Source organism: Penicillium lagena (genome assembly GCF_028827675.1).
Source record: "Penicillium lagena strain IBT 129212 chromosome Unknown utg000005l_segment0_segment0, whole genome shotgun sequence".
NCBI lineage: Eukaryota > Fungi > Ascomycota > Eurotiomycetes > Eurotiales > Aspergillaceae > Penicillium > Penicillium lagena.
In genome coordinates, this window is record NW_026623226.1 from 1 (window position 1) to 12,505 (window position 12,505).

At 53.5% G+C, this 12,505-nt stretch overlaps 5 protein-coding genes across 5 annotated transcripts; all 5 read right to left on the minus strand.

Annotated features, from left to right (window-relative positions):
• Positions 1–1,953: 1,953 nt before the first annotated feature.
• Positions 1,954–4,410, minus strand: N7510_006650 (uncharacterized protein; the record flags this gene model as incomplete). The annotated part of the gene is made up of 3 exons (XM_056978575.1): positions 1,954–3,096; positions 3,123–3,770; positions 4,057–4,410. The coding sequence occupies 3 exons, from the start codon at positions 4,408–4,410 to the stop codon at positions 1,954–1,956; spliced, it is 2,145 nt and encodes a 714-aa protein (XP_056831618.1).
• An 18-nt stretch (positions 4,411–4,428) lies between these two features.
• On the minus strand, positions 4,429–4,677 carry N7510_006651 (uncharacterized protein; the record flags this gene model as incomplete). The annotated part of the gene is made up of 1 exon (XM_056978576.1): positions 4,429–4,677. One exon carries the CDS (start codon positions 4,675–4,677, stop codon positions 4,429–4,431), a length of 249 nt encoding a protein of 82 aa, XP_056831619.1.
• Positions 4,678–4,923: 246 nt separating this feature from the next.
• N7510_006652 (uncharacterized protein) lies at positions 4,924–6,618 on the minus strand (the record flags this gene model as incomplete). The annotated part of the gene is made up of 1 exon (XM_056978577.1): positions 4,924–6,618. The coding sequence occupies one exon, from the start codon at positions 6,616–6,618 to the stop codon at positions 4,924–4,926; it is 1,695 nt and encodes a 564-aa protein (XP_056831620.1).
• Positions 6,619–7,000: 382 nt separating this feature from the next.
• N7510_006653 (uncharacterized protein) lies at positions 7,001–7,540 on the minus strand (the record flags this gene model as incomplete). The annotated part of the gene is made up of 1 exon (XM_056978578.1): positions 7,001–7,540. One exon carries the CDS (start codon positions 7,538–7,540, stop codon positions 7,001–7,003), a length of 540 nt encoding a protein of 179 aa, XP_056831621.1.
• A 1,158-nt stretch (positions 7,541–8,698) lies between these two features.
• On the minus strand, positions 8,699–11,374 carry N7510_006654 (uncharacterized protein; the record flags this gene model as incomplete). Its single annotated transcript, XM_056978579.1, has 1 exon — positions 8,699–11,374. One exon carries the CDS (start codon positions 11,372–11,374, stop codon positions 8,699–8,701), a length of 2,676 nt encoding a protein of 891 aa, XP_056831622.1.
• Positions 11,375–12,505: the final 1,131 nt, after the last annotated feature.

The window sequence follows — 12,505 nt, forward strand, 5'->3', positions numbered from 1 at the left end:
CTAACACCCTAACACCCTAACACCCTAACACCCTAACACCCTAACACCCTAACACCCTAATCTCTCTCTTTCTGATCACCCTAACCACAATCAATCTCTCTCTTTCTGATCACCCTAACCACAATCAATCTCTCTCTTTCTGATCACCCTAACCACAATCAATCTCTCTCTTTCTGATCACCCTAACCACAATCAATCTCTGACTTTCGCCCTTACCTTCTTCGACTTAATATCTAAATAAATGAAACCCCTCCTAAAACATTCTATACAAATCCCTATCATTAATAACACTAATACTAAGTCGCATTCGAAATAACGAATACCATTAATAATAAAATTCATCTCCCCTCTCTCTATAAATCTAAATGAAAATCTTAATCTATGAATACCATCATGAATCTTCCTATCCGATTATTAAATCGAACTCATCATCTAATCAATAACATCAAATTTTCAGATACTAACTCTAATTAACAATATCAAAATCTCAGATACTAACTCCCTATCGAACCAAAATCCTTCTACTCTCCCCCTTCTACTCTCCCTATATATCAAATTCTTATCCCTAGTCATCTATGACCCTAACCATTAGATTCCCTATAATTCCCCCTTCAAACAAAATCATTATACTCTCTATAAACCTCCTCCTGAATCATAAAACACTAATCCAATTATATCCTTAATAAATCCCCTTCAAAATCATCCATCACCCTAACCATCATATTTCTACTAAATCTAACTTACCATCTAAATAATGATATCCATGAATTCCCTTCGAAATCATCTATCTCCCTAACTATTACATTTCTACTGAATCTTCCTATCAATCTAAATAGTTATACTCTATATAATCCTCTCCCTATCATCTATCTCCCTAACCATTATATTTGTACTGAATCTTACTGACTATCTAAACTATAATACTCTCTATAATCCCCTCTATTATCTATCTCCCTTATATGACATTTCTACTGAATCTTACATACTATGTGAACTATAATACTCTCTATAATCCCTATCATCTATCTCCCTAACCATTCTATTTTGAATTAATCTTTCTATCTATCTCAACTATGATACTCTCTATAATCCCCTCCTGATCATCTATCTCCCTAACTATTATATTGCTGCTTAATCTTACTTACTATTAAGATGATGATACTCTCTATAATCCCTTTCCTATTATCTATCTCCCTAACCATTGTATTTCTACTTGATCTTCCTATCTATTGAAATGTTATACTCTATATAATCCTCCCCTATCATCTATCTCCCTAACCATTCTATCTCTGCTTGATCTTCCTATCTATCGAAATGTTATATTCTATATAATCCTCTCCCATCATCTATCTCCCTAACCATTGTATCTCTGCTTGATCTTCCTATCTATCGAAATGTTATACTCTATATAATCCTCTCCCCATCATCTATCTCCCTAACCATTGTATTTCTACTTGATCTTCCTATCTATCGAAATGTCTAACTCTATATAATCCCCTCTATCATCTATCACCCTAACCATTCTATTTCTGATTAATCTTGCTTTCAATCTAAATGATGATACTCCATATAATCCCCTCTCTATCATCTATCTCCCTAACCATTATGATCCCTATCAATCACTGAGTAATCAAAATGGGAATATGGATCTATATATTTGGATTCATAATGATATATCTTACTCTCGACTTATGAATTATGGCTCTAATAATTATGATACTGACTCCTACTATGGCATACTACTAAACAATTGCCTAACCCTGAATGGAATTGATACAACTATAACACCCGAATCTGGTTGTCTTACTTGGTGTCCAACCGGGTGTGTAATATGGCCTGGTATTTAAACTGGCCTGCTGGACCTCCAAAATAAAAATCGGCTACCGAATCTGCCTCCAAACTGGCTTGGAAATTCGGATCGTGGATATATATCTCTCGACTAAACCCTCCCTCCTACATCCCAACCTCATGATATATCCGCCGCAACCATATGAATGCACGAACTAACTCCGTATGCTTCTCCCACCCCTGGGTACTGCGTTGCCCTAAAAACGCTGTCACCTGCGGCTCATCCTGTGCACTCACCCCCTGCTCAGCTAATCGCTGCTCCCATAATCGCTGGACCTGCTCCTGCTTGGGGCCTCCAAACAACATCATCCCAACCATCGCGTATAATAATCCGCGGTGCGCGCATTCCCCACTGGACCACCCGGAGCATAATGTCTGTGGCATCCCACATTGGAAACAACTGGTATATCGCGCGTACTGGACCCGCCGCCGGACTCGAATCATCCAATCCCGCGCCTGCTGGCTACTGGGCTGGGCACAATGGTATAATTCGTGCTCAGCATTCCGGCCTTCCTGCGCACAAATCCAACAACGATCCTGCCATTCCCGCGCCTGCTGCATTAAAAACTCTTCGTCTGTCAGTTCCTGCTGCCGCGCCTGCTGATGCTGCTCGGACATGCGTGCGCGATCAATTTCCTGCTGCTGGAACTGTTGCCGGACCCCAAATGGAATACCTCTGTGGTCATTGGATTCTGCGCTGGCTGCCATGGTCTGCCTGTGATGACTGGATCCTGTGCCGGCCGCCATGGTCTGTATGTGATGACTGGATCCTGTGCCGGCCGCCATGGTCTGTATGTGATGACTGGATCCTGTGCCGGCCGCCATGGTCTGTATGTGATCATGAATGGGGCTCTCCCATGGTGCCTGTGACTGTAAGCTCTCGGAATCAATACTGCTGGCCGTCTCGCTGGCTTCTGGGCTGGCTTCTGGGCTGGCTTCTGGGCTGGCTTCTGGGCTGGCTTCTGGGCTGGCTTCTGGGCTGGCTTCTGGGCTGGCTTCTGGGCTGGCTTCTGGGCTGGTTCTCGGACTGGCAGCTTCGCTGGATTCCTGCTCTTCTATCACCTGCCAATCGGGGTCGCACCCATCACATCGTGCCTCACTGGTGACCGAACCATAATCGTGATCCCCACAATGGGATCGCTGGTATCCATCTACCACGCCATCCAAATACCCGTCCAAAACGACCCGCCGGCATGGACTGGCTGACATATATGCATCTACCCGCTGCTGCTCCGCGGACGGCGTGTCCTGCATCCACGGCGGGGGGTATCAACCCCGTCGGGCTGGATGATGATCGCCTCGCTCGCCTGACCGTCCCGACCTGCGCGCCCGCTCTCCTGCGCGTAATCCAGCAACGTTCGTGGTCGCCCCAAATGGATGATGCTGCGGATGTCGGGGATGTCGACTCCCATCCCTAATGTACTCGTCGCCACGACCACCCCGTGGGGCTGGCTGCGAAACCGCTCTAAGACGCCGGCCTTATCAAGCTGGTCATGGTAATACGCCTCGCACCCAAGTATCTCCGCCATCGTCGTGACATGTTCGACGATATGCGCGTACACAATGGTGCGCCCGCCCCGCGATCGTCGGATGCGGTCCCGGATGAATGCTGCGATATGATCCATCTGGATCCAACGATGGGGCCCATTGTACTCCCGCTCAATGATCGGACGCCACAAACGATATGCCACGTTGGTCCGGCTGGTTCGACCACGGAACAAGCTGACCTGCTCCCGGGACCATCGCATGCGCTGCCATAATCGGTCCTCTAAGCTGGGCGGCAATGTCGCCGTCAACAAAACCACCTGCGTCCGTGCGATCATCAATCGTCCAAGCTGCTGCATCATGGGCCGGAAATCACGCTGCTGATTCAATACGATGTGGCATTCATCAATCACAATGCGGTCCAACCGTTTCATGACCTGGGCGAACATTAGTATGGATCTTATGCTCCGTCGATGCTAACCTCAAGCCCGATGCGCGGGCCTACCTTATAACCTGGGTTTTAAGCGGACCTCTGCTGACCTCTTAAAACCCAGCTTATAAGCTGCGGGCGCGGGGGGCATCTCAGTTGGTGACGGTGGGACATGGGGACATCAACCCTAATCCCTGGGCCCCCGTTTTAAAACCGGGGTTCGAACGCATCCTTATAACCCCGGTTCTAAACTGGGGGCGCCGGCTGGGGTCTCGGATCGCGGGGGGACATACCTGCTGTCGGTTCAAAAACGTGATGAAATCCTCACTCAACGCGGATTCGGGCGTGACGAGTACAATGGCCGCCTCGTCGGGCGGCCGCCGGCTCTCCCATTCGACGCACGAGATGCCGGCCACCGCGCATCGCTGCTGCAAGTCCTGGCGTAAAGCAATCAATGGGACGACGACCACCGTTAGCCCGCCGCTGACCCATGCCGGTAACATGAACAACATGCTCTTCCCCCCGCCCGTCGGCATCACGACGACCACGGGGCTCACCCCATGCTGGATCGCCTGCATGGCCGGCCCCTGGATACCGCGGAACTGGCTCTGGTCGTCGTTGGTCATCCGCTGCAACGCCTCCGTCATGTTCGCCTGGTGGAGCTGCTACTGGCGCTGCCGTCGCCGCTCGTCGGCCTCGCTCTCCCACGGCCCGGCCTTGCGCTTCCCCAGCACCCGTCCTAGTGCGTCCTCCGCGCTCTCGAACCCTAAAAACCGGTGCCAATCCGTGCTCGACAATCGGAACATCTCCCGTCGGTGCGCCGTCGTCCCGGCCTGCTCGGTGATCTCGCGGCCGTAAATCATCCCCGCCAAGTGCGATGAATGCGCCGCCTGTAAGTCCGCGATGTGGCCCATGAACTGGTCGTAGTCCATCCCCGGTTCATGATCTTCGTCTATGGGCGTCTCGGCACTTCGCTCACTCTGGACGTTGTCGGGGAATGCACTGGACCACCGTAAATACCGCCGGCTGATGCCAATCGCGATGTTCCGGTACGCGAGCAAATTCAACGCGCGTCCCTTCAAGCCGGCGGTCGTCTCCCGTTTCAATGCTTCCCGGAATCGCTCCGACGTCCACTCGCGGCCACGGTGGGGGTCGGGGCCCTAGATGTACGATGCACGCATTTGAATGGTCTGGATGGTCTCCTCGCTGGTGCCCTGGACCTGCTGCTGCAACGCCTGCAATCGTTCGACGAATGGCAACACCAACCACAGATACCACACGACCAGCTCGCCGACGGCGCGCGGCAAATACCGATGGATGATCTTCGCGTCGTTGCTCGCATAAAACCCCTTGTGGTACTTCGTGGCGAACACGACGAGCCCGTCCTCGATGAATACATTGCGGTGGGCCCCTTCGGTGTTGCGATGACGGATACTCAACAGCTCGGGGGCCCGTCCGGGCTGGCCGGCGGTAACATGGATGCCGACGCTGAGCTTCTCGCGGAACTCCACCACGTTCTGCATGTATCGCTCGATGGCCCGCATGCGGAACCGACGCTCGGGGCCGTCGATGAACCGCTGCTGTAGTCGGGGCTCGCTCTGGATCCGCCCTATCAGCCACTGTGCCCCGGGGACGGGCCACGGCGTGCGACTGTCATTCAAAAAACTCCACCCGGGCTTGGGCTGCGTCGGGTCGTCCATCATCTGGTCCCATGGGATCGTGGGGGCGCTGGCGGCGTCGCACATCAATAGCTCCTCGTGTAGCAGCTGGCGCATGGAGCTGACCAACCCGTGGACAAAGCCCCGGAAATCGCCCATCGTGAAATGGACCTCCTTGTAAAGCAACTCGTCCTGGCCGGACCAGCTCACGTGGCCGGTGGCCGTACTGCTGTAATGGATGCGTAAACCGTACGTGCGCAAATCGAGCATCCACTGCATCGGACTATGCGTGCCGCGGACCATGAACGTGTCCGTCAACAATCGCAGCCATTCGCGAAACGGTCGTGGTTTCCGTCGCTGCTGCTGGCTGAATTGCATCGGCTCCCGACGATGGACGGGCTCAAACGCTGGGCTACTCCCGGGACTACTCCTGGGACTACTCGCTGCGCTGCTCGGTGCGCTGCCTGGTGCGCTCTCGCTCCCGTAGCCCTCGTCCTGCCCAGCGTATGTATAGTCGACATCGTCCATCGGGCTCTCCACGGACCACACGCTGAGCTCCCGACGGTCGCGCATGTACTGGATGATCGCCTCGGCCCGTGGATCTAATCGTAATGATTTGTGTAATACCATGAATCGGCTGATCTTGATCATCTTGGACAAAATCGGGGGATAGCTCTCCGCGTCCCGCCATCGATCACGGCCCTGACCAAGCACGGCTAATGCGCAGACCAATGCACACTCGTACTCTTCGGCGCCGATGCGCTGGTTCAATAGCTCAATGCAAAAGTCCATGCATGCGGTCTGGATCGAAGTCATCTGATACTCCTCGTCGGTGTGGTCGCCCTGGCTCTGGCCCCGATCCTGGCCCTGGCTGTCCATGGGGTCGGGGCTCCCACGCGTGTCTTGGGCACACCGCCATAGTGCCTGCCATGCCCGTCGCTGGCGGGGGGTGAATCGGTATGGCGGGCTCTGCCAATCGTGCTCGACCTGGGTGCGGGCGAAAAACATCACGATCTGCTGCCATGGCTCGACATGCCGCTGGATCTGCTCCTCATCCATGTACGCCTGTAACGGCTGGTATGGGCTCTGGTCTTTCTCCGTGCGCGCGGCCTCAATACGGATCAGATGGCCCGTCTGCTTCGTGATGCGCTGGCTGATCCGCGCGACCCCATCCATAGCGTCCCAGATGGCGCGCATAGCCCCTTCTGGGCCCTGGGCGTCCTCCGGGGGGGTCTTGATGGACTTCAGTATATCGCGGGGGAAATGCCTACGAGCCGTTGGTCAGTCAAATCGTGGATCAATCGATCAACCGCCAAAGCTGGGCTGCGCGCCCTACCTTAGAACCTGGGTTTTAAGCTCATTCCTTAAAACCCGGGTTCTAAGATGGGGTGCTTAAACTCTTTCTCTCTACCGTCAAGCCAACGATCGACGAATCAATACGCACCTTGTAAATATGTGGCCCACTGCGTCCGTCGTAGCCACGGGTTCGCCTCATCGAGCGGGCCGACCTGGATCGTATGGTCGTTGTTGGCCTGCGATTCAACGTACGTCTGTTCGAGCTGCTGGATGAGTTGGTCGACTACATCCGCGCGGGGGGCGGTCCAACGGGTTCATGATCTGGGCCGGGCTTGCGAACGTGGATGTAATGCGAGCCATGGCCATGCTTAAAGAATCGCTGGCAGATGACTGGAAGCATCGAGTCCTGTATCGCCTGCTGACTAGCTTCGATTTCGGATCGTTGGGGCTTGCCTGCGTGGTCGTGTATAGACCAACTATGCTCCTGGCGCCAATGGATCTTCATCGTCTTAAGATTCCGACATACGTAGCCACACTGACCTCGTTTGCATAAAAGACCATCGTTATAAGTACGTAAGCCCTTAATGGGCTGATCGACCCATATGGGGTACTGAAGTTCATCGGGATTTTCTTCGATACAATCCCAATTACTAATCGTTTGGGCGACCTGACGGGCGACCGAGACGGGGATTCGATGCGGACTGTGGGTTAAATGGTAAAGTACCTGCTTTGGCCGTACAGCATACTCGCACTGCCGGCATATAATGATGGGAAATGGCGTCGCTCGTGCAAATAGCTGGTCGGCGGTGGGGATAGTCGACATCGTATATGGAGATATATGTAATTGATCGTGGTATATCTTTGACTCGTGGTTGTAATCGACGTAGATCCAAAACCACTCAGATTATGATCAAATGGAAATGGGATACGACGACGAGGCCCTGAATAAACCCCTGAAAATCTCTTCCGCTTTAGACTAATTTTGAAAATGATAAGTCGACGCTATTGTATGGTGATGCTGGTCGGGGGTGGCCCCGATCTTACCCAACCAAAATAACCCGACCATTTTATATCCCTGCAACCACCCCTTCGAATCGGAATTTTAGACTCCGATTCAAAATGCGTATGATTTAATTATCGCTCTTTCACATACTAAACTCTGATACTTATTGGACAAGTAATCCTTATGGTAGTGGGCTTTTATTGCTAACGGAAATAGGCTTATGGCCCCACTTTTCTTATCTATAGTATAGACTTACACCCTTATGCCAGGCGAGTCCGCTGCTCCCACCCCCGTTGGCTAGGGCTGGGAAGGCATTCGGGCGACTCGGCGAAAGCATTAGGTATCGGCCCCTTAGCGCCAAAATCGATCCCATAGTTAAGGCCTTAGCCCAATATGGGATGGTGCCCGTACCTTATACCCCCGTTGGCTAGGGTGTCCGAATATGAGTCCTATATCCAAATCTAGGCTCTGTAGCTGCTATAGTGGTCGAGTTATGAAGGAAAACGTCAAAAGCGTGATGTACTTATGGAGTCGTTTTGATATTGCGCTAACGCAACCTTATACGCGTAAGTGCGGGGACTAAGCCGAATTAGGTTAGTATATGTAGTCCGTAAGGACGGCGTACCACCCTACTAATTTCTTGATCCAACCACTTTAAGATACTACCTTATTCTAAATCTAGCCATTCGCATAATAAGACAATTGAATCATTTTATAATCGCCCAAACTATAATATATAAACTAGATCTTAGTACGTGGCGAGTGAGTGTTTGTTCGATATGTGTTGTTATGCTAAATATATATGCTGGCTCGTTATATATTACATATATTTGTAGACTTAAGACGATTCGATCGTGCTATTATTGCCATACTACACTACACTATGCTATACAAAGTAGATCTCAGTTCTAGACTTTATCACAAGCATATGTTGAATATCTATAGACGTTTGAAATTGGCATTACATCAGATCCTGGCCTACCGTTCATCATCACTTAGCTCGAACGTGATCCACTCCCGTCTACGTTTTCGCTGTGGGGTCTCTCCCCCTACGTCGAGTTCGCTATAACTGCGTTTGCGACTAAGTGGCCTTGCAAAGCCAAGAAACGTATGCCACTCACGGCTAATCCCACGGAACCGGACCCGTCGGCCCTCGATCACTCCAGGCGCTTCCTGTAACCCCCGCGCGTATACTGTAGCCGCCATCCACGACCTGTGCCCAGCCTGCTGGTCGACTACTTGATCCTCCACTCCGTAATCGCGCTTAAATCCACCGCACTTAAGATGCATACGAGAGATCCCAATCGCGACGTGCCGCCAAGATAGTACGTTAATCCGGGTCTGGAGCTGCGTTGCTGCTTCTTGCTTGAGGATGATCCCAAGGCGGGCGGGATCCCAGTGCCCCTTGTCGTACGGCCATAGGAAAGGGGACTGGTTCATTCGATCTTTCCCCTGTGAAAGCATAGTCACCGCCTCTGTGAATGGGAGGATCAGCCACAGATAGTACACGAGAAGTTCACTAACGGCCTGGGGGAGATAGCGATGGATGAGCTTCGTCGTGTTTGTGACGCGCTGTGATTTAGAATAGGCCGTGACCGTACTCACTAGGCCATGCTCAATAAAGATGTTTCGGTGTCGCCCTTCTGGTGTGTTCCGGTGCCGAAGAGCTAGCAACTCCGTCCCTCGTGGTGGCTGTCCTCCGGTCATAAATACGAGTAAGAGGAGCCGCTGTAGGAATCGATCGACAAGCTTGAGATATTCCTTCACGGCATGTGGGCGCCAGATCACGCTCGAGTCCGACCGCTGTACCTCGGTGAACTCCTTGCGGAGCGACTCGCTCATAAGAACGCGTTGTAGGAGCCACTGCTGGCCCGTGGTTGGCAGGATGGCCTGATTGCGTGGGTCCTGGAGGAAATTCCACCCCCGCTTATTATTCACCGGATCGTCGGCGAGCCGATGTAGCGGGAGCTCCGGTACTACCCCCTCTCGCTCGTCGTCCTCGCTAAGGAGGAAGAGTCGTTCGAGGTCGTACTGTGCGAGCTCGACCTCTACGCGGACGAATCGTCGAAGGCCATCCATAGTTAGGTGGAGCTCCCGATAGCTTAAGGCGTCGTGGTCGTCGTTCCAGTTGATATACCCTATACTAGTCGTCGTGTTCTGGATCTTCTTGCCGTAGGCCCGGAGCCGGGTGATCCACCCAAAGGGGGCGTGAACCCCGAACATAAGGAAGCGCTCCCGCATGCGGTCGAGTGCGTCGCCCGGATGCTCAACCTCGCCGTCGTCCGCGAGCTGTACAGCCCGCTGGGCTACAAGCATCTGCGATATCTTAACTAAGCCAGACAGGTGCCCGGTGTAGCTCGATGGGTCGCGGTACGTCTGGTTCGGTACATCGACCCCGATCGTTGCCATAAACCCGATTAGGGGGCTTTCGAAGAGATCGCCCCGGAGCTCGTGGTCGAGGAGCGCGATCGAGAGATCGAGGCATGCACGGTCGAGCTGGGCCATGGCTCGCTGGGCGGGGGAGCTCTTACGGGTGCCCTTGGGCCCACTTGACGGGCCGAGTTCCTGGGCTGGGGACTCTACTGCGTCTAGGGACTCTAGGCCGTTCTCGATCTCTAGGCCTAAGAGCTGCTGGGCAAACTGGTCGATCCGGTCGACAGCTTCGAGCTGCCGCGTAGTAGGCTGGTGCTTTAGATCGATAGCCTGGTTAGGCCGGCTAGTCCGAATGACGAAGCTAATTAGCCGTACCCAGATCTGCTGATACCGGCGGTACGTCTTAGGACGGAGGCGGATGTGGATGGGGCGGTCCCAGACGCCCTGTCGCTGGAGGAAGCTATTGATCTTTACCTGGTCGAATTCGTTGATGCGGTAGCTAGTAATAGAGTCGAACGCCGCCTGGACTAGCCGTTGGACGCTCTGCTCAACGGCCTGGAGGATCGGCTCCGCCGTAGGATCGGGTAGGGCGGCGAGCATAGCCAGATCGCGGAAGGCGTGCCCACGAACGTACTCCGGCCACCGCGTGAGCTCGAGCCACGGCGAGTACTCGGTCGGGTCGCTATGCGTAGGCGCGACCTCCTCGTCGGCCCGCGTGAGCCTATCGGAGCGCTGGAGCGCGTCCGCCACCTGCGTCTGTACGAACTCCGCCTCGCTCATCTCGAGGACGTGCCGAGCCCGCTGGACCTGCACAGTAGGCGTCACAATGAAATAGCTACTCCCCCGGCCCGTTGGGAAGAATCGTTGGCAGCTGACGGGACGTAGGGCTGGCTGCTGCGACGGTTTCGAGGGGTCAGGGCGCCCTAGACGACAGCGGATGCCATGGTCTCGATATCGATGTTGTCGCATCGATTGTGGGGTCCGTACCGCGTACGAATCGCATCCGTCCTCTAGGCAGCCCCAGCCCATGTAGACAGGGAGCTCTGGGAGAGGGAGGGAGTCCGGCGGCGGGGGGCGGAATGGTTCGACGTGAGGGTCCCACGGGTCGACGGACCAGGCCTCTTGGGCGGCCGCGGCTCGTTGCTTGCCCGTTCTCGCAGTTATGTGGTCGCGATGGTTCTTCGAGCCGAGGTGGCCTGAGATCCCTCGCGGCGGAACGCCATGCTCGCAGGTCTTACAAACCCAGATGCGGTAGGTCTGATTCCAGGCGAATAGGTCCATAGTTGTGAACCAGTGGCGTAGGGAGGGAGCGGCCAAAAGGGGGGGGGGGGGGGGGTCAGAATGGAGGGGGAAAGAAAAAAAAGGACGATGAGTAGATGGTAGAGGAACCAGAGGAGAGAAGAAGAGAGGAGAACGGAACTAGCAACTGCTCCAACTACGACACGCGTCTGTATATGCGGTAGCGGCGACAGATTGACGACGTTGTGTGTTGTGGTGGTGCGTGAGACGCGGCATCGTGGTCATCTCCTACGCTACGACGCGTCGAGAGCGCGTCAAGGTCACGATCGATCTAGGCACCGAGTGAGGGGAGGAAGAGGGAGTAAAAAGCAAGTAAAAGCCAAAGAAGCCAAAGGGAAAAGGGAAACATCGATAGTGGCATATAGTCCAGTGTAAGGGGTGGGTCGTTGGTTGGTCGGGTTCGGGGCACGGGACGCTAGGGGCCGGGGGCACGCACCGGGGAGGGTTTGGACCAATGGGGACGGGGGGAATGTCACTGGGCCCCCCCCGACGACCGCAGTGACATTACCTCTAGGGTATAGACCCTGGAGTATAGGGACTAAAACAGCTGTAGATGACAGTAATTTATCTAAATGAATCAGCAGTTTTATGCGTCTTGGTGTGGCCTAAAATGAGTTAGTTGTGCAAGAACGGGTTCTTGGCGGGTACCCGCGGGTTTGGACCAAAAACCCGCGGGTTTACGGGTTTGGGCTTTGGTCCAGACCTCAGAACCCGCGACGGGTTTTGGTCCTTGACCTGGAACCCGTTTGCGGGTTCTGCCGAGGTCTACTGAAAAGGATCAGCTAAAGGAAACTCCCTTAGCTGTTCGTGTAGCCGAGACACCGCGGTAGGACTGTCGAAGCCCGGCCATTCCTTCCGGTGACCTTTGAGGTGGGTGTGAAGATGGGTGGGTGCCACAGCACGCCCGCAGGGCTTGCAAATCAGCACCTTATATTCTGGAAGATAACAAAATCGCTCCATCCCTACTCCTATTATTGATCAGATGAGGCTTCAGGACGGAGAAGAATGATCGCTTTAGTAGACAGGCGGTCGACTGGCTGTCTAGTTGGCATAGGATAGAGTCTATAATAGAGAAGTAATGTAAGTGATAGAAAAGAAAAGGCGTCTTTACGA